This window comes from Dipodomys ordii, unplaced genomic scaffold (genome assembly GCF_000151885.1).
Source record: "Dipodomys ordii isolate 6190 unplaced genomic scaffold, Dord_2.0 Scaffold11, whole genome shotgun sequence".
Lineage (NCBI taxonomy): Eukaryota > Metazoa > Chordata > Mammalia > Rodentia > Heteromyidae > Dipodomys > Dipodomys ordii.
This window is the reverse complement of record NW_012267227.1, coordinates 16,813,771-16,833,053: the sequence shown is the minus strand read 5'-3', so window position 1 is coordinate 16,833,053 and position 19,283 is coordinate 16,813,771. Positions and strand designations below refer to the sequence as shown.

The 19,283-nt window shown below is 42.3% G+C and overlaps 1 protein-coding gene across 2 annotated transcripts in view; it reads left to right on the top strand.

Moving 5' to 3' along the window:
* Positions 1–19,283, top strand: part of Mga (MGA, MAX dimerization protein) — an 81,318-nt gene that overhangs the window by 49,687 nt on the left and 12,348 nt on the right. For both annotated transcript variants that reach the window (XM_013010104.1, XM_013010103.1), the window contains 5 exons: positions 1,980–2,127; positions 4,827–5,450; positions 9,872–10,162; positions 10,339–11,834; positions 18,651–18,781. In XM_013010104.1, coding sequence (XP_012865558.1) covers positions 1,980–2,127; positions 4,827–5,450; positions 9,872–10,162; positions 10,339–11,834; positions 18,651–18,781 — 2,690 coding nt within the window. The remainder of the gene's footprint in view (positions 1–1,979; positions 2,128–4,826; positions 5,451–9,871; positions 10,163–10,338; positions 11,835–18,650; positions 18,782–19,283) is intronic.

Below are 19,283 nucleotides of genomic sequence, written 5' to 3'. Positions count from 1 at the left end.
AATTGGCGATAAGAGTCTCATAGACTTTCCTGCCTGGGCTGGCTTTGAACTGTGATCCTCAGATCTCAGCCTCCTGAGTTAGCTAGGATTACAGCTTTGTCACTTTTTTAAAAAAGGAAATGAAAGCAAGAACGGAATGTAGCTTGCATAAATAATCGGACGGCTAATTAATACAAAAATCTGAAAATTTGAAATGTTCTAAAATCCAGAAGTTTTTGAGAACTGATATGGCATCATGTTTAGAAAATTGCACACTTGACCAACACAAGTGATGGGTTGAGGTTAAAATGTACTGTAGAAAATTATCTTCATACATTATATATATGTATGTATAGCTGCATATATATCTACATACACACACACACACATACACATACATCTACATATTTTAAAAGTATAGTAAAGCTTTTGGAAACTTTTCTGGGGGGAGGGTGTTGTTGCTAGGGCTTGAACTTAGGGGCTTTATTCTTTTATGCTCTTGGCTTTTTCACTCAAGGCTGGTACTCTGTCACTTGAGCCACCTCTCTACTTCTGACTTTTTAAAAGCTAGTTGATTGGAGATGAGTCTCACAAAGATTTCTGCTTAGGCTGGTTTCAAGCTTCAGTCCTTAGAGCTCAGTCTCCTGAATAGTTAGGATTGCTGGTGTGACCCACCAGCTCTCCCTGGTTTATCGTTTCAAACTTGAGGCAGATATATTCTTGATCATTTTGTAAGTAGCAAAGAGTAATTTTGTATTTTTGCACATGGAGTGAATTTCTATAGCTGTTCTTACTAGTTCTCTTAGTTCTAATTTAGAAGTGAACTTCTCTTTTAATGCTGTTTTTTTTTTTTTTTTTTTAAATGGGACTGGGTTTGAACTCAGGACCTAACAACATGAGCTACACCCTGGCTCTTAAACTCTACTTTTAAATAATGAAATTGGGTTACCTTTTCTATAGTCATTCAGCAATATGACCTCAAGGAAATTTTGTTTTCTTCTATGGAAAACAAAAATCTATGCTGTTGCCCAAGATAGGCAATGCAGTCAACTTAGGCGGCAAAGACAATGTATATTTCGTTTGTTGGTTTCATTTTCTTTTGACAGTTTAGTGACTGTGTCTAGAATTACCCTGCTTATACAGTTATTTTGAGCCCATCTCTTGTCTAACATGTGAAGACAGTATCTTGAAAGTTGTTCCGTTGTTGTTTTGTTTAGTGCAGGTCCTGGGGCTTGAACTCGAGCCTTGGGTGCTGTTCCCTAGCTTTTTTGCTCAAAGCTGATGCTTTGCCATTTGAGTCACAGCTTCACTTCTGGATTTTTGCTGGTTAATTGGAGATAAGGGTCTTACAGATTTTTCTGTCCAGGCTCTATCTAAACTGTGGTCCTTAGATCTCAGGGTCCTGAGTAGCTGGATTACAGGTGTGAGCCACAGATGTCCAGCTTGTGTTGTCTGGTCAGAGACATTCTATGGAATATATTCACCCAACTTTGCTGATACTTTATTTCATTGCTATTAATAATGCAACTGAAATTAACATAAAACAGTTGTATGATTCTTTGGGCACAGTCATGTGTCTCATATCACTAGGATGCAGAAATTAAGTTTCTAAGATTCTGTTCCCAAACTCTAAAATAAAGGAGCTCAGACTAGTTCAGAATATCAGATAGCATTTTTCACCTTTCAAGTACTCAGATTATCCTGAGTAAAACAAGTCTACTTCTTTTTCCTTTTTACACCTGAAAAATAGGCTTTTAAAACCTTGTAGAAATGAAACCCCTGTCAAGGGAGAAGGAGTTAAGTTAGCAAGAGAATTTTATCTTTACAGAATTTCTCTTTGCCACTTGTTTCAGGTTAATGGTAAGAATTACCCGCAGGCTAAGTTGCTATTGGGACAGATGGGGGCATTGCATCCAGCCAATAGGCTAGCTGCTTATATCACAGGCAGGTTGCGACCCTCAGTCCTGGACCTCTCAACCCTCAGTACTGTCATCTCCAAGGTAGCATCCAATGCCAAGGTGGCTGTATCCAGGAAACCACGTACCCTGTTGCCTTCAACGTCCAATTCCAAAATGGCATCCTCTGGCACGACAGCACATCGCTCTGGGAAGAATCCAAAGGCGTTTGTTCCTGCAAAAAGGCCAATTGGTAAGTTGGAGAGGATACCTGTTTTGGAAAGAGCTGTGACTTAAGTTCTTGGCCAGTGATTCCAGGTATAAGGTTGTAAGAATTTGGCATAATAACAATGTTGTTTGTCTTGAATATTGACTTTTCTTATCTTTTGATGACCTATAATACTGAAGGAATTGAACTCGTTTCATGATATTTTTGAGACTGGCTATATTAATGCAGAAATGACTTAGGATTTCAATTTAGTTTTAAAAAGGGGAAATATGTTTTATAATACTTTTTGTCAAGCCAGGCGCTGGTGGCTAACACCAGTAATCCTAGCTGAGATCTGAGGATTGTGGTTCAAAGCCAGTCTGAGCAGGAAAGTCTGTGAGACTCTTCTCTTCAATTAACCACCAGAAAACTAGAATGGCTCTGTGACTCAAAGTGGTAGAGGGATAATCTTGAGCAAAAGAACTCAGGGACAGCGCTCAAGTCTCCAAGTTCAGCCCCATGACTGACAAAAAAAAATTGTTGAACTTTCCATATGAAAACTGGGGGTTTGTGTACTAGTTACCTGCATTTTCCTTGAATTGTTGAATCCAAGAAACTAGCAAAAGGTAATGGAGTTGGGTTAGTGTTGACTTGGAGTAGAAGGTTCTGCCTGGTGCTGGTGGCTCATGCCTCTAATCCTAACTACTCAGGAGGCTGAGATCTGAGGATTGCGGTTCAAAGCAACCCTGGCAGGAAAGTGTAAGACTCTTCCCTCCACATAACTACCAGAAAACCAGAATTGACACTGTGGTTCAAAGTGTTAGAGTGCTAGTCTTGAGCAAAAAGAACTTAGGGACAGCACCCAGTCCCTGAGTTCAAGCCCCATAATCATCATCACCACTACCACCACCACCAACCAAATAGTAGGTTCCTGTAAAACATAATTTTCAAAATAGTGAATTACTCTATACAACCCTGTTGTGTGAATGAAAACCTTTGTTTTGCTTAATGTTTTTGTGCTACTCTGTAATAAATCGCATTCTTTAAGCATTTTTGTTTTAGCCTGAAAAGTATGTACAGTTGGCTTATTGAATTCCTTTTTTGATGTGTTTCAAGTGTATTTAGGAATGTTATGTAAAACTACCCATTTGTCTTCATTCTTACTCCTTTAACAGGAGAATAAGGTGGCTGATGGCTTGAGTTGTGTAGAGAATAGGCCTAATCTGACTTAAAGAATATATTTTGCAGCTTTTGTTGTGATTTAAAACAGCGGAGAAAGCAGCAATGTCCTGCCTTCTGTTGTGAAGTATTTTTTCTATTTTAGGAATGTGTAGTACTTAATTATCTCATAAAAGGGCAACTATAAAGAGGTGGAAGTGCTGAGACTTAGAGGAAATGATGGAAACAGTTTTGAGAGTTTTTTTTTGTTTTTGTTTTTGGCCTTGGGGTTTGAATTCTGGGCCTAGGCGCTGTCCCTCAGCTCTATAGCTCAAGGCTAGTGCTCTACCACTTGAGCTATAGTGTCACTTCTGGTTTTCTGGTAGTTTATTGGAGATAAGAGTCTCACACGGACTTTCCTGCCCCAGCTGGCTTTGAACTGTGATCCTCAGATCTCAGCTTCTTGAGTAAGCTGCTGGCTTTGAACTGCAATCCTCAGATCTCAGCCTCTGAGTAGCTAGGATTACAGGTGTGAGCCACCAATGCCTAGCTGGAGGGGGGTGTCAGTCATGGGGCTTGAACTCGGACTGGGCGCTGTCCCTCAGCTCAAGGCTAGCACTCTACCACTTGAGCCATAGCGCCATTTCTGGCTTTTTTACTTATGTGGTGCTGAGGAATTGAACCTAGGGCCTCATGCATGTGAGGCAAGCACTACCACTGAGCCACCGCCCAGCACTGGAAATAGTTTTAAAGTTAGAATTAGGGGCTGGAAGTATGACTCAAGTGGTAGAGCACTTGCCTAGCAAGCATAAGGCCCTGAGTTCAAACAACAATACTGTTAAAATTAAAGGAAAAATAAGTATTCTTTCCTTCATCAATTTTAAGTAATGAAAGTTTTCTTTTTTTTTTTTTTTTGTCGGCCGTGCGGCTTGAACTCTGGTCCTGGGTGCTGTCCCTCAGCTCAAGGCGAGCACTCGACCACTTGAGCTACAGCACCACTTCCAGTTTTCTGGTGGTTTATTGGAGATAGGAGTCTCACAGTCTCTCCTGTCTGGGCTGGCTTTGAACTGCGATCCTCAGATCTCAGCCTCCTGAGTAGCTAGGATTACAGGCATGAGCCACCAGTGCCCGGCATGAAACAGTTTTCTGTTTTGTTTTTTCTTTTTCGTGTTCTAACATGTTGAATATATTGTATAAAAAATTTTAGGGGCTAGGAAGGTGACTCAGTGGTAGAGCACTTGCCTTGCATGCTTGAGGCCCTGGGTTCGATTCCTCAGCACCACATAAGAAAAAAGCTGGAAGTGGCGCTGTGGCTCAAGTGGTAGAGTGCTAGCCTTGAGCTGAAGAGCTGAGGGACAGCACCCAGGCCCACAGTTCAGGCCCCATGACCGGACCCCCCCCCAAAAAAAAAAAAAAAAAAGAAAGTATAAGGGTTTGCTTTGCAATTGTGGGTAGAAATTGGTAAGGAACATCATGAAAGAGAAATTGACCCAGTAGTATGTTGGTTAATGTCGTAATATAAACACAGGCATTAAAAGGGTAAACTAGAGATATGAGATATTTAACCTGCAAATTTTTATTTGCAGCGGCTCGACCCTCTCCTGGTGGTGTGTTCACACAGTTTGTGATGAGTAAAGTTGGAGCCTTGCAGCAGAAGATACCTGGAGTTAGCACACCTCAACCTCTGACAGGGCCACAGAAGTTTAGTATCAAACCTTCTCCAGTAATGGTTGTCACACCTGTGGTTTCTTCTGAGCCCGTTCAGGTGTCCAGTTCTGTGACTGCGACTGTCACTACTACCACCCCTCAAGTGTTTGTAGAAAATGTTACAGCTGTGACATCAGTGACAGCTGTGTCTGATGGGGGAGCTAAAGAAACTACTTGTTCTTCTGGTGCAACCAGTACTGGGGTTGTTGAGATCTCTGACACTTCCAACATCCCTGTAACATCTGCCCAGCCTACAGCCACTGTGAACCTTGTCAAAACTACTGGAATAACTACTCCTGTGGCTTCAGTGGCTATTACTAAATCTTTGGTAGCATCTCCTCCAACCATAACTCTTCCTGTTGCTTCCACTGCCTCCACCTCCATAGTCATGGTGACCACAGCTACATCTTCCTCCATGGTGACCACACCAACTTCATCTCTGGGCTCTGTTCCAGTTATTCTCTCAGGAATTAATGGGAGTCCACCAGTGAGCCAGAGACCAGGTAAGGCTGAGTTGTTATCAGTTGCTTTACTGAACAGTTAATTTTATACACACAAACACTAGGGTAACCATGTGTTTGTTTATGTTGTAATGTTATATTCCTCAAAACCTTTGCATTCTGCAGAATAGAACTCAAAATCTAGACAGGAAACCACAACATACAAAAAAACTTGAATTTTTAGGAGATAGATCTGATAGAGGTTTCCTTAGGAGACAGTAAAACACTCAAAAAATGCTAGAGTGGAAATACTGGCTGAAGAACCCTGAAGTAATGAAAATGGGAGTAGAGTTCTGAGCCATTAGAATAACTACTAAGATGGAGAGATAACAGGAAGTATGACTTGCTTTGTGTGATGAGCCAGGGTAAACATCTCAAAGGAGGGAACTCGTGCAGATGTTACATTGGGGGAGGTATGTATGTGTATAACTCATTAAAAAAAAGTAAAAGCCAGGTGCTGATGGCTCACACCTGTAATCTTAGCTACTCAGGTTGAGATCCGAGGATCACGGTTCAAAGCCAGTATGTTGGTGAGACTTATCTCCAGTTAACCACAAGAAAACTGGAAGTCAAAGTAATAGAGTGCTGGCCTTGAGCAAAAGAGCTCAGGGACATTGCCCAGCCCCATAGACAACAACAACAACAAAAAAAAAAGAGTAAGATGAGGAAGTGGTGCGGTGGCTCAAGTAGTAGAGCACTTACCTTGAGCAAAAGAAGCTCATAAACAGTGCCGAGGCCCAGAGTTCAAGCCCCAGGAATAGCAAAAAACCAAACCAAAACAAAAGAAAACCCCATGTTTCAGCTGGGAATGTGGCTTAGTGATAGAGCGCTTGCCTCGCATGCATGAAGCCCTGAGTTTGATTCCTTAGTACTACATAAACAGAAAAGCCAGAAGTGGCACTGTGGCTCAAGTGGTAGAGGGCTAGCCTTGAACAAAAGAAGCTCAGGGATGGTGTTCTGGGGCTTGTACTCAGGGCCTGAGTTCAAGCCCCAGAACTGGCGGCAAAAAAAAAAAAAAAAAAAAAAAGTAGGATGAGAGAGTTTTTCTGACTATGCTGCAGCCAGGCTAAGAGCATTTTATTTTCTCTTGCTAAAGGTTCAAATATTGTTATTCTAACTTCACTTAACTAGCAAAAATTGTTCATGAATAGCCATACTTACTACAATACATGAACTTGTTGAAATAGAAATAAAAAGGCATACTTCACTGTTGATGTTTATGTCTTATCAACTTTTAGGTAAATGTAGAAGTTTTCTCTTGGGTTTAGGGATGGGAGCTATTTTCTCCCAACATCTATTTGAATATTTACATTATTTGGAGTCTTACAAAAATATCAATGCAGATATATCGTATATGTGTGTTTGTCCTGTCACAAACCCAAATGATTTTGAGAAGCTTATATGACTCATGGGTAAGACAGGCCTCACCTCTGGTACCTTATGTTAGATGAATTTTAAGACTTACCTATTCTTTTTGGGGGGTGGGGGTCGGGTGGGGGTGTCAAGGCCAGCGCTCTACCATTTGAGCCACAGCACCAAGGTGGTTTATTGGAGATAGGTGTATCATAGACTTTCCTGCCTGGACTGGCTTTGAACCACAATCCTCACATCTCAGCCTTCCGAGTAGTTAGGATTACAGGCGTGAGCTACTGGCGCCTGGCTTGGTTAAATTTTTTTTATATCCAATTGCACCTAAGTGTAATGTAAATGATTTAGTCCATCTACTAAATGTGCAGAAAAGGTGAAAGGCAGCCTGGGTATTGGAGGTTCATGCCTGTAATGTTGACTGAGATCTAAGGATTGTGGTTTGGAACTAGCCTTTTCAGAAAAGTTAGTGAGGCTTTGATTAACCTCCTCAAAAGCTGGAAGTGGTTTTGAGCTGTGGTTCAAGTGGTAGAATACCACCTTTGAGTGGAAAAGGTAAGCACTCAGGCCCTGAATCCAGCCCCACCACTGCACCAAAAAGAGGGGGGTGGGGGAAAAAGTTAAAAACTGAAAGATTTCAGGGAGGCTTGAACTCAGGGTTTGGGTGCTGTCCCTGACCCCTTTTTGCTCAAGGCTGGGGCTCTACCACTTGAGCCATAGCTCCATCTCTGGCTTTTTCTGTGATTAGTCAGATAGAAGAATCTCATGCACTTTCCTGCGTGGGCTGGCTTTGAACTGCGATCCTCAGATATGTCAGTCTCCTAAGAAGCTAGGATGACAGTGTGAGCTACCAGCCCCTAATTCTTTAATTTCTTTTATTTTAATTTACATCTTGTGCTTTAATTCTTGCTGGTTTTTTGTTTGTTTTTGGTCTGGTCCTGGGGCTTGAATTCTGGCCTGGGCGCTATCCCTGAGCTCCTTTTGATCAAAGCTAACATTCTACCACTTGAGCCACAGTAGCTCCATTTCCTTCCACTTTTTCTATTGGTTTAAAAAATTTTGTGGGCTGGGAAGGTGGCTCAGTGGTAGAGTTCTCGCCTTGCATGCATGAGGCCCTGGGTTCGATTCCTCAGCACCACAGAAGCAGAAAAAAAAAGCCAGAAGTGGCGCTGTGGCTTAAGTGGTAGAGCGCTAGCCTTGAGCTGAAGAGCTGAGGGACAGCACCCACGCCCAGAGTTCAGGCCCCACAACCGGAACTCCCCCCTCAAAAAAAAAAACTTTTGTGTCTTCCACAATTAAACTTTGTTTTCTTGCTTCTTTACTGTTTCTTTTTCTTTTCTTTTTTTTGCCAGTCCTGGGGCTTGAACTCAGGGCCTAAGCACTGTCCCTAAAGTTTGCTTCAGGCTATCATATCACTCTACCACTTGAGCCACAGCACCACTTCTGGCTTTTTCTGTTTATATGGTGCTGAGAAATTGATCCCAGGGTTCATGCATGCTAGGCAAGCACTCCACCACTAAGCCACATTCCCAGCCCACTGTTTCTTAATATATCATGTAGGGGGCTGGGAAGGTGGCTCAGTGGTAGAGCGCTTGCCTTGCATGCCTGAGGCCCTGGGTTCGATTCCTCAGCACCATATAAGCAAAAAGAAAAAAGCTGTGGCTCAAGTGGTAGAACGCTAGCCTTGAGCTGAAGAGCTGAGGGACAGCGCCCAGACCCACAGTTCAGGCCCCACGACCGGACCAAAAAAAAAAAAAAAATGTAGGGAACACTATATATTTTTGTTCAATTTATCTCGTTACAATTGATGTTTTCTTTTTTACTTTTCTTAGTTTTGGTCAGTCTTAGGGCTTAAACTCAGGGTTGGTGCTGTCCTGGAGCTATTATTACTATTATTATCATCATCAGCATCATTATTATTTTTATAAAGGTGATCTGTAGAGGGGTTACGATTACTTGAGTCAGGTAATGAGTACATTTCCTTTTGTACCATGTCTTCCCTTCCCTCACTTGTCCCTGAGCTTTTTTTTTTTTTAAATTTAATTTTATTTTATTTGTGAACATACTGTATAGAGGGGTTACAATTGCATGGGCAGGATAATGCGTACATTTCTTACCAAGCATTGCAGCCTCCTCCTTTGTTTACCCTTCACTTCACTTCCCAGCCTCCCCCCTCCCCCCCCATCCCTGAGCTTTTTTATTCAATACTAGTAATCTGTCACTTTGAGTTATATTCTGGTTTTCTGGTGGTGAGTTGGAGGTAAGAGTCTCATGGACTTTACTGTGTTAATTTTCTTTCTTTCTTTCCCCCCTCCCCGCCCCCAGCCCTGAGGCTTGAACTCAGGACCTGGGCACTGACTCTGAACTACTTTTGCTCAAGGCTAGCACTCTACCACTTGAGCTACAGTGCCACTTCTGGCCTTTTCAGTTTATATGGTACTGAGGAATTGAAGTCAAGGGCTTCATGCATGTGAGGCAAGCACGATACCACTAAGCCACATTCCTAGCCAGTCTGGGCTAGTTTTGAACTGCGATGCTCAGATTTCAAACTTTTGAATAGCTAGCATTACAGGCATGAGCCACCAACTCCCAACTGGTTTGTTTTGTTTTACTATTCCTTTTTTTTTTTTTGTCGTGGGGCTTGAACTCTGGGTTGGGTGCTGTCCTTGTGCTCTTCAGCTCAAGGCAAGCGCTCTACCCTTGAGCCACAGCACCACTTCCGGTTTTCTAGAGGATTATTGGGGATAAGAGTCTCACGAGCTTTCCTGCCCAGGCTGGCTTTGAACGGCGATCCTCAGATCTCAGCCTCCTGAGTAGCTAGGATTACAGGCGTGAGCCACCAGTGCCCAGCTTTGTTTTACTATTCTTAATAGAAAGATCTATAATATCTGGCCAGTTATTTGGTTTTAAAATTTTCTTGGCCATAAATACAAAAGGACAGGATTCCATCAACTTCATAATAAATTAGAAGCTACTTTATTGTCAAATCTTATGCCATATTTTTCTTTATATGTGTTAAACGGGAGTTCTCATAGTATGTTTCATTTTCTGTGTTTCAGAAAATACAACTCAAATTCCAGTGGCTAATCCACAGATCTCTCCTAACCAAGTGAAGCGCACTGGTCCTCGATTGTTGTTGATCCCAGTTCAGCAGGGCTCTCCGACCCTTAGACCTGCCCCAAGCCCACAACTTCAGGGACAACGGATGGTCTTACAGCCTGTTAGGAGTCCAAGTGGAATGAACTTATTCAGGCACCCCAATGGGCAGATTGTCCAGCTCCTTCCTTTGCATCAGATTCGAGGCTCTAACACCCAGCCCAACTTACAACCTGTCATGTTTCGCAACCCAGGTATAAAGTTGGAGATCTTTCTAATTAGCTTTTCTTTTGTTGAAGTAGTTGGCTCTATAGTATGTTGAGCCATCAGAATTAAGACTCTTAAGAGTCACTTTTCCAAAAACAGTAGCATACTTTAGAAAAGTCTTGATATTGCCAGTGATGATTTAAAATTTTCCTTTTCTCACCAGGGTCTGTGATGGGAATCCGGTTACCAGCTCCTTCCAAACCTTCTGAGACTCCATCATCTTCCGCTTCATCCTCTGCTTTCTCTGTCATGAGTCCTGTAATTCAGGCTGTTGGATCTCCTCCAGCAGTGAATGTTATCACTCAGGCCCCATCATTGCTTTCCTCTGGACCGGGCTTTGTCTCTCAGGCTGGTACATTGACCCTGAGGATTTCTCCTCCTGAACCACAAAGCTTTGCAAATAAAACCAGCTCCGAAACCAAAATTACCTATAGCTCAGGAGGGCAGCCTGTTGGTACAGCCAGTCTTATTCCCCTCCAGTCTGGTAGTTTTGCCTTATTGCAGCTGCCAGGGCAAAAGCCTGTTCCTAATTCCGTTCTTCAGCATGTTGCTTCCCTTCAGATAAAGAAGGAATCCCAGAATGCAGATGAGAAAAGTGAAACAGACTCTACAAAGCAGGAAACTCAGCAGGCACTGCATTCAAAAGGAGAAGCTCTAGACCCTGAGGCTAATATAATTAAGCAAAACTCAGGAACTCTTACCTCAGAAGAAACCCTGAATCATTCTTTGGAAGATGGGGGGGATCCCTTGGATGAAACGTCTCTTACAGAAGATGATTCTGCAACTGTGAAACCTGACCACTCCTGTGTTACTGAGTTCCAAACTGGCAAAGACTCTGTAGATAATCATGAAGAATGTGGGGCTAGAAATAACAGTTCCAAAGAAAATCAGAGTGCCCTGAAAGTTAAGACTATTTCTGAAAATAACAGTAATACAACAGCCCAAAATGTAAGTAAAGTGCAGCTTCAGAGACTTGGTGATGTGACAGTGCAACAGCAAAAAGAATCAGACAATTCAGAGGAAAAGCCAAGTAGGTGTCTTGTCATCTCTAAGGAAGAAGGTAAACTGGAATTGCCAGGGAGCAAAGTTACAGAGCCGCAGTCTGATATGCATCTGGAGTCCAAGAAGGAATGTGGAGATGCTCTGGGGAAGGACAGTATTAGGGAGAGATGGCGCAAACATCTGAAGGGCCCCTTAACCCGGAAATGTATTGGAGCATCTCAAGAATGTAAGAAGGAGGCAAGCAAGCAGTTAATTAGAGAAAAAGAGAGATGTAAAGAAAATTCAGACACATTTCAAGAAGAACAGGACATCTTTGATGTACTTGGAGAAAGTGGAACAGCTGACGGTGACAGAGTTTTAAAAACTGACTGTGATTCTTGGAGTAGGATTTCTAGTCCTACAGCCTTCTCTGTTGTTCCTAGGAGGGCTACGAAAGGAAGCAGAGGGAATGGCCATCTTCAGGGTCATTTACTACTAACAGGAGAACGCATACAATCTAAGCAAGAAAAGGATGGGAGAGCCAGTGCTGACTTCACTGTTTTGGATATGGAAGAGGAAGATGAGGAAGATGAGAATGAGAAAACCGATGATTCTGTTGATGACATTGTGGATGTTGTTTCTGGCTACCAGAGTGAGGAGGTTGATGATGTAGAAAAGGTGGTGAGCCCATTTTTGTTGTGACTGAAACATCAGGGACATAAATGATCTATTAGAGACAGTAGATTTTCCAGAAGATCACTAAGACCTCATATCTATATTTGGATTGGTAGGATTAGATGATTAGTCATGATTAGTAACTACTTTTTAGCATTTATCATAGGCAATGTTCTTTGAGGGGTTGTCTGTTATTACATAGTGAGGGTGGCTTGAATCTTTTTTTTTTTTTTTGTGGGTCGTGGGCCTGAGCACTGTCCCTCAGCTCTTCAGCTCAAGGCTAATGCTCTACCACTTGAGCTACAGCACCACTTCCAGTTTTCTGGTGGTTTATTGGAGATAAGATTTTCACCGACTTTCCTGCCCAGGCTGGCTTTGAACTGCGATCCTCAGATCTTAGCCTCCTGAGTAGCTAGGCGAGAGCCACCTGCGCCTGGCTAAATCTTTATGGTATAGATACTTGAGAGTTCCTATCAACTTGGGCTTAAAAAAAGTTGTCTTGAAACCACCACACTTGTTTGATCTTTGTAGTTTCTGTGACATTTTCTCTGTAGACTGATTGTATGTTATCTGGTAGGGGTAATAACTGAATGAGTGACCTGAGAACTAAAAGAGAACCCAGGGGTTTTTTTGTCTTCCCTTCCCTTTTTTTTCTTTTTCTTTTGGGGGGAGGGGAGGTGGCTTGTGTATGCCAGTCCTAGGCCTTGAACTCAGAGCTTTGGTGCTGTCCCTGAGCTTTGTGCTCAAGGCTAGAACTTGATCACTTGAGCTAAAACTCTACTTCCAGCTTTTTGTGGAAAGTTGAGATGAGTCCCATGGACTTTTCTGACTGGTCTGGCTTTAAACTATAATCCTTAGATCTCAGCCTTCTGAGTAGCTAGGATTACAGGTGTGAGCCACTGGTGTCAGACTCTAGTATAATTCTTAAGTTGCGGGGCTGGGAAGGTGGCTCAGTGGTAGAGCACTTGCCTTGCACGCTCGAGGCCCTGGGTTCGATTCCTCAGCACCACATAAGCAGAAAGAATAAAAGCCGGAAGTGGCGCTGTGGCTCAAGTGGTAGAGCGCTAGCCTTGAGCTGAAGAGCTGAGGGACAGCGCCCAGGCCCAGAGTTCAGGCCCCAAGACCCGACAAAAAAAAACAAAAAAAATTTCTTAAGTTGCTTTTAATTTAGTGTTTATAATTAAGCATTTTGTCTCTGGAAGTTTCATATATCAGGCTTCAATCATTGTATATATTTTTTTTTTTATCGGTCGTGGGGCTTGAACTCTGGGCCTGGGCGCTGTCCCTCAGCTCTTCAGCTCAAGGCTAGCGCTCTACCACTTGAGCCAGAGTGCCACTACCGGCTTTTTTCTTATGTGGTGCTGAGGAATCGAACCCAGGGCCTCGTGCATGCAAGACAAGCGCTCTACCACTGAGCCACCTTCCCAGCCCAATCATTGTATTTTGTAATATGACCTTCATCGTTTAAATAATTTGCCAGGTACCTGAGAGGCATTATAGAGGTTCAGAATTGGATGGACTTTTTTTTTTTTTTTGCAAAAGGACTAGACAGTAAATAGACTTTGTAGGGTAGGTAGATGACTTAACTAGTTCTGCATTGTGCAAACAGCCACAAACAATATACAAGTGAATGAGTATGGCAGTATTCCAATAAAACTTCATAAAAACTGGTGGCAGGGTCTGGTGTAAAACAAGGAGACAATAGCCAGGGGCCTTGGGGTACACACAGTTCATACTGTATGACTTTCTTAGGGAGCAAGTGACATACTCCTCTATATTTTAGAATCTCCTTCCCTGAGGTATATTCATGTGTTAACTTGTTCTCCTTTGTTAATACTTAATGTCTTATACAGAGAAAATATAAAAAAGGGTTATTAGTGTAAAACTCAATATTTTATTTATTTTTATTTTATTTTATAAATTTTATTTATTTTTTTGGGTCAGTCATGGGACCTGAACTCTGGGCTTGGGCGCTGTCCTTGCGCTCTTTAGCTCAAGGTGAGCGCTCTACTGCTTGAGTCAGAGTACCACTTCTGTTTTCTAGTGGTTTATTGGAGATAAGAGTCTCATGGACTTTTCTGCCCAAGCTGGCTTTGAACCTCGATGCTCAGATCTCAGCCTCCTGAGTAACTAGGATTACAGGTGTGAGCCACCGTCGCCCGGCTGTTTAAATATTTTAAAGTTACTTCTATAACTCATTTATAAAGAAGAATCTAGCTGGGGATGATTATAATCATTTGCCTTATATTTTCTCTGTAGCCTAATCATTTTCAGGGACAGGTATCTAAGAACTGTGCCTTTTTGTAGTCTCATCAGTTCAATTAAACATCAGAACAAAAACAGTCCAACCTTACAGCCAGTGAAAAGTATTTCTTTTTTTTTTTTTTTTTTCAGGTAAGGGGTAGGTTTATTCAGTAGACCTGCTGGGACCAGGCAAGGTTGGCACTCCACGTGGCTGGGAAAGAGAGAAAAGAGCTAGAAAAGAGCAGCGAGACAGAGCCTCTGGGCCTGGGCTAGGCCTTATCTAGGGTATGGGCAGAGAAAGGTGTGGCCACATCGAATTCAGATGTGACCTCAGCGGATGCGGATGTGACCTCTTCCAGGTGTCCCAGTTGCCTAGGTAACGCAGGTACTGGGTGGGGCCTTTGCTGCGAGGAGGGTGGAGTCTGCCATCCAGGAGCGGACCTTACATTCCAGCCTTTTAATAATCATGAAATAGGGCGCGGATTCTCTCTGGCTACTTCCTGCTGACAAGGGGCGTCGACAATAGGGGTAAAAGGCTGGAATTTGGTCTCCTCCCAGAGAAGGCAGTGAGCAGCAGCTGTCCCTTGGTGGATTGAGTCCTTAGATGAAGTCTGGAGAAGTCTCATGAGCATTGAGGGGCTGGAAAAAAAATACTAGAGAGCAAATAAATGGCAAGAGGAAGGACTTGGGGCTGAAAATGTTGGTAGAAATGTCTCTAGCTACTTCTGACATCTGGCTACTAGGTAGAGAAATCAGGTGACAAAGGCAAGAATATAAATTCCTGTTCAGTTAATAGGTAGACAGGTATAGACATTGGATGGGCAGGGTTTTTACTTCCACTGACCTCCCGGCTCTGGTTAATTTTGAAAGGGCAGGCACAAAGTAGCTGATGTGACATCATCTCTTACTCCTCTCTCCATGTTCCCTTCTTCCCCAGACTGGCTGAGTCTAGGTGCTCGTTGCTGGGATGGCTTGTCCCAGTTGGTATTCAAGGAGGATTGAACTCAAGGCCTGGGCACTGTCTCTGAGCCCTTCTGCTCAAGGCTAGTGCTCTACCACGCTGAGTTACAATAGCACTTCCAGTGTTTGGCTGGTTAGAGATAAGAGTCTTGAGCCATGCTTCCAGCCTGGCTCTTTGCAGGTTAGTTGGGAGATGGAGTCTTAGGTATTTTTCAGCCCGGGCTGGCTTTGAACTGAAATCTTTGCCACAAAAGCCCAATTGACCGACAAATATTCTGAAATGACAAAACTCATTAGGTGTGATGAGAATTTTAGCACAGATATGCCCAGTATTTTAGAACCATGTAGTCAGTAGACTCTTAGGGATTTTGGTTTTTAAAAAGAGGTAGCCGAGTAAGATCAGCAGCACTTACTTGGTATTCAGGTAAGGGTTAGGTTTATTCAGTAGACCTGCTGGAACCAGGCAAGGTTGGCACTCCACGTGGCTGGGAAAGGCCTGGGAAAGAGAGCTGGGAAAGAGAGAGAAAAGAGCTAGAAAAGAGCAGAGAGAGCTAGAAAAGAGCAGCAAGACAGCGTGAAAAGTATTTCTATCAGTGACTAATAGACCTTTAGGATTACAAGAAGATGTTGAGAGAATGTAGTTACAAAATCTGACAAGCCATACTGACACTTAAAGGGACAACATCATGTTACATAATCTCTAAAATTCTATGTACATGGCCCTCGCCTAAATTATCTTTATAATTGTTACTAGCTTTATGTTGGAATGCCATAAGAAAAGTTGTGACTAAAGCGGGGTGCTGGTGGCTCACACCTGTAATCCTAGTAGCTGTTCAGGAGGCTGGGATCTGAGGATCATGGTTCAAAGCCAGCTCAGGCAGGAAAGTCTGTGAGACTCTATCTCCAATAAGCCACTAGAAAGTGGCGCTGTGGCTAAAGTGGTAGAGCACTCGCCTTGAGCTGAAGAGCTGAGGGACAGCGCCCAAGCCCAGAGTTCAAGCCCCACAACTGACCAAAAAAAAAAAATTATGACTAGCCTCTTTAAAAATGTAAAGTTTCTATTGTGAAAGTTGTTGTTGGATGTTATTTACAAATAATAAAACAATGTAGTAGTGGGGTATGGTGGTAAGCCCAGCATTTGGGTGGCTGAGGCAGGAGGATCTCAAGTTCTAGGCTACCTATGTAATGAGACCTTGATGCAAAAAAAAGAACAAACCAGGGCTAGAGCTGTGGCTCAAATAATAGAGCACACCTACCTAGCAAATGCAAAAATCTGAATTCAAGACCTAGTACTGTCAAGAAATGAAAATAAAAAGTAAAACCCCAAACAGTAAACAACAGAATCTGTACAATAGGTCATCAGTCTTCAGTCAATATTGTAAAGTACATATTAAATACTTTATAAGGGCTGGGAAGGTGGCTAAGTGGTAGAGTGCTTGCCTTGCGTGCCTGGGGCCCTGGGTTCGATTCCTTAGCACCACATAAGCAAAAAGAAAAAAGCCGGAAGTGGCACTGTGGCTCAAGTGGGAGAGTACTAGCCTTGAGCTGAAGAGCTGAGGGACAGCGCCCAGGCCCAGAGTTTAGGCCCCACGACCAGACCCCCCCCCCAAAAAATACTTTAATATACATTTATATATGCATTTAATTATGTAACATATAACTATTACTCTCATTATTTGAATTCTTTAGTTCCTAGCATTAATATACATTGTTTTCATTTAGTATTATTAGATTGTTTTGATTATGCTTAAATTGAGGGGGACACATGACTAATAGTTTGCATTTAGTGTCTTACAAGTCTTAAGGAGCCTAGGATTTGGGGGTAATTTGCTCAGCAATTCTAAAATTAGAATTGTAATAAGATGACTGAAATACTTCATTTTGTGTTTACAGTGTAAGTAGCGCATTCCTTAAATTTCTAGCCTAAACACTTTTGTTTATTTTTATTTATTTATTTATTTATGCCAGTCCTGGGGCTTGAGCTCTAGGCTTGGGTTATATTCCTGAGCTCCTTTTCCTCAAGGCTAATGCACTTGAGCCATAGCACCACCTCTGTTTTTTTCTGTGATTTCTTGGAGATAAGAGTCTTATGGACTTTACTGCCTAGACTGGCTTAGAACCGTGATCCTCAGGTCTCAGCCTTCTGAGTAGGTAGGATTACAGGCATTAGCCCAGCTCTAAACACTTAGAGGTGGGCTGAAAAATAGTTTTTTGCAGTGTGTTTGTGTGAGAGGTGTTCAATAAGTGCTTACTTGATTGACTTTCTATGTGTGTGTCTATGCTGGTAATGAGGCTTCAGCTCAGGGCTTGGGCACTGACCCTTAACTTTTTTGCTCAAGGCTGCCATTCTAGCACTACCACTTGAGCCACAGAACCACTATTACCAAATTTCAGCCTTCTAAGTAGCTATGATTACAGGCATGAGCCATCAGCATCTGGCTTTTTTTTTTATTTTTATTTTATTTTTTTGGTCCGGTCATGGGGCCTGAACTCTGTGCCTTGGCGCTGTCCCTCAGCTCTTCAGCTCAAGGCTAGCGCTCTACCACTTGAGCCACAGTGCCACTTCTGGCTTTTTTTCTTTTTGCTTATATGATGCTGAGGAATCGAACCCAGGGCCTCAGTGATGCAAGGCAAGCGCTCTACCACTGAGCCACCTTCCCAGCCCTCAGCATCTGGCTTTTAAAAAAAAATACAGAAATATAACAACTTTGTTTCGTTTGAAACCTGAAATTCCACAGAAGTTCAGTGTGTGGGGTTTAGAGGCTTAGAGAGGACTATTTGGATTGTTTTTTTATTTATTTTGTATATGTTGCTGTGTGTAGTTTTATGGGCATTTATTAAGTTAGTCATGTAGCCCCAAAAGATTTTTTATTTCCCTTTTCTCCTTCACTCCTTCGTTCCTGAGATCACACTCAGGAAATCCCGTAGTCTCATGAATGTTTAAGGGCTAAATTTGTACTGTATCACTGAGCTCTACTTTTAGGCCCAAAAGAATTTTCCTTTTTTTACCTCTTTCTCCATGAACAAACTTTTTGTTTTATTGTTATCTGGTCTTAAGATTTATAAAACCTTAGTTCATACATGCCCAAATTTTTTCCTTTTGAAATTAAAGCATCATTGAAGCTTTTGGGGACTTGGTTTACTCTGATTAATGATATTCTTTTATTTATTTATTTGTTTTTGTCGGTCGCGGGGCTTGAACTCTGGGCCTGGGTGCTATCCCTCAGCTCTTCAGCTCAAGGCGAGCGCTCTACCACTTGAGCTATAGCGCCACTTCCTGTTTTCTGGTGGTTTATTGGAGATAGGAGTCTCACTGTCTCTCCTGCCCGGGCTGGCTTTGAACCGTGATCCTCAGATCTCAGCCTCCTGAGTAGCTAGGATTACAGTTGTGAGCCACCAGCGCCCGGCTCAATGATATTCTTTTAATAGATCTATGACAGTTAGTTCAGGGTGATTTACGCTAATCTTATGTTTTTCTGACTTAGTTCCTTTTTATGATTAACAAAATTCGGGTTACTAGTACTTGGGATATAAGTTGGTTTTATAAGGGAAGCATGCAGTTGAAAAGCTAGGTATACTTGCCTGCCAACGCATTATTATAATAATGTATTTCAGAATAACTGTATAGAATACATTGAGGATGACGAGGAGCAGGTGGATGTTGAGACCATAGACGAGCTCACAGTGGAAATTGATGTTGCCAACAAGAAGACAACAGCAGTGCACACACAGTCATTCAAACAGCCGTAAGTCTTCCTTATCTTGAGATTGTTGTTACTATTGTTGTTTGTAAGTGTAAGCAAAACAAATTTCTGGGTGACTGATCTGGTTTTTTTTATTCCTTTCTTTTTTTCTGATTAGTATAGATGAGAAGAACTGAAATTAGAAAGTAACTTGTCTTGGTCATTGTTAGCATTTTATAAATATTAACATGCTTTTTGAAGACTGATAACACTGGTGTTAAAATACTAGTTTTGCTACTTCGGACAATTCTAAACTCCAGGTGCTTTTCCTATGAGGAAAGATCATTTCCTTTTAAAATATTAGGTGAAATAATAAAATACAGAATAACTGACAGTAGGCTTAGTCACCATAAGGTTGTTTTTGTGCATTTACTGGAGCTTGAACTCAGGGTGTGGACCTGGGCTTACAGACCTGAGCCATTAGTGTCTTGCCTGCCATCAACAAAGTGAGTGTGTGTGTGTGTGTGTGTGTGTGTGTGTGTGTGTGTGTGTGTGTGTGTGTGTG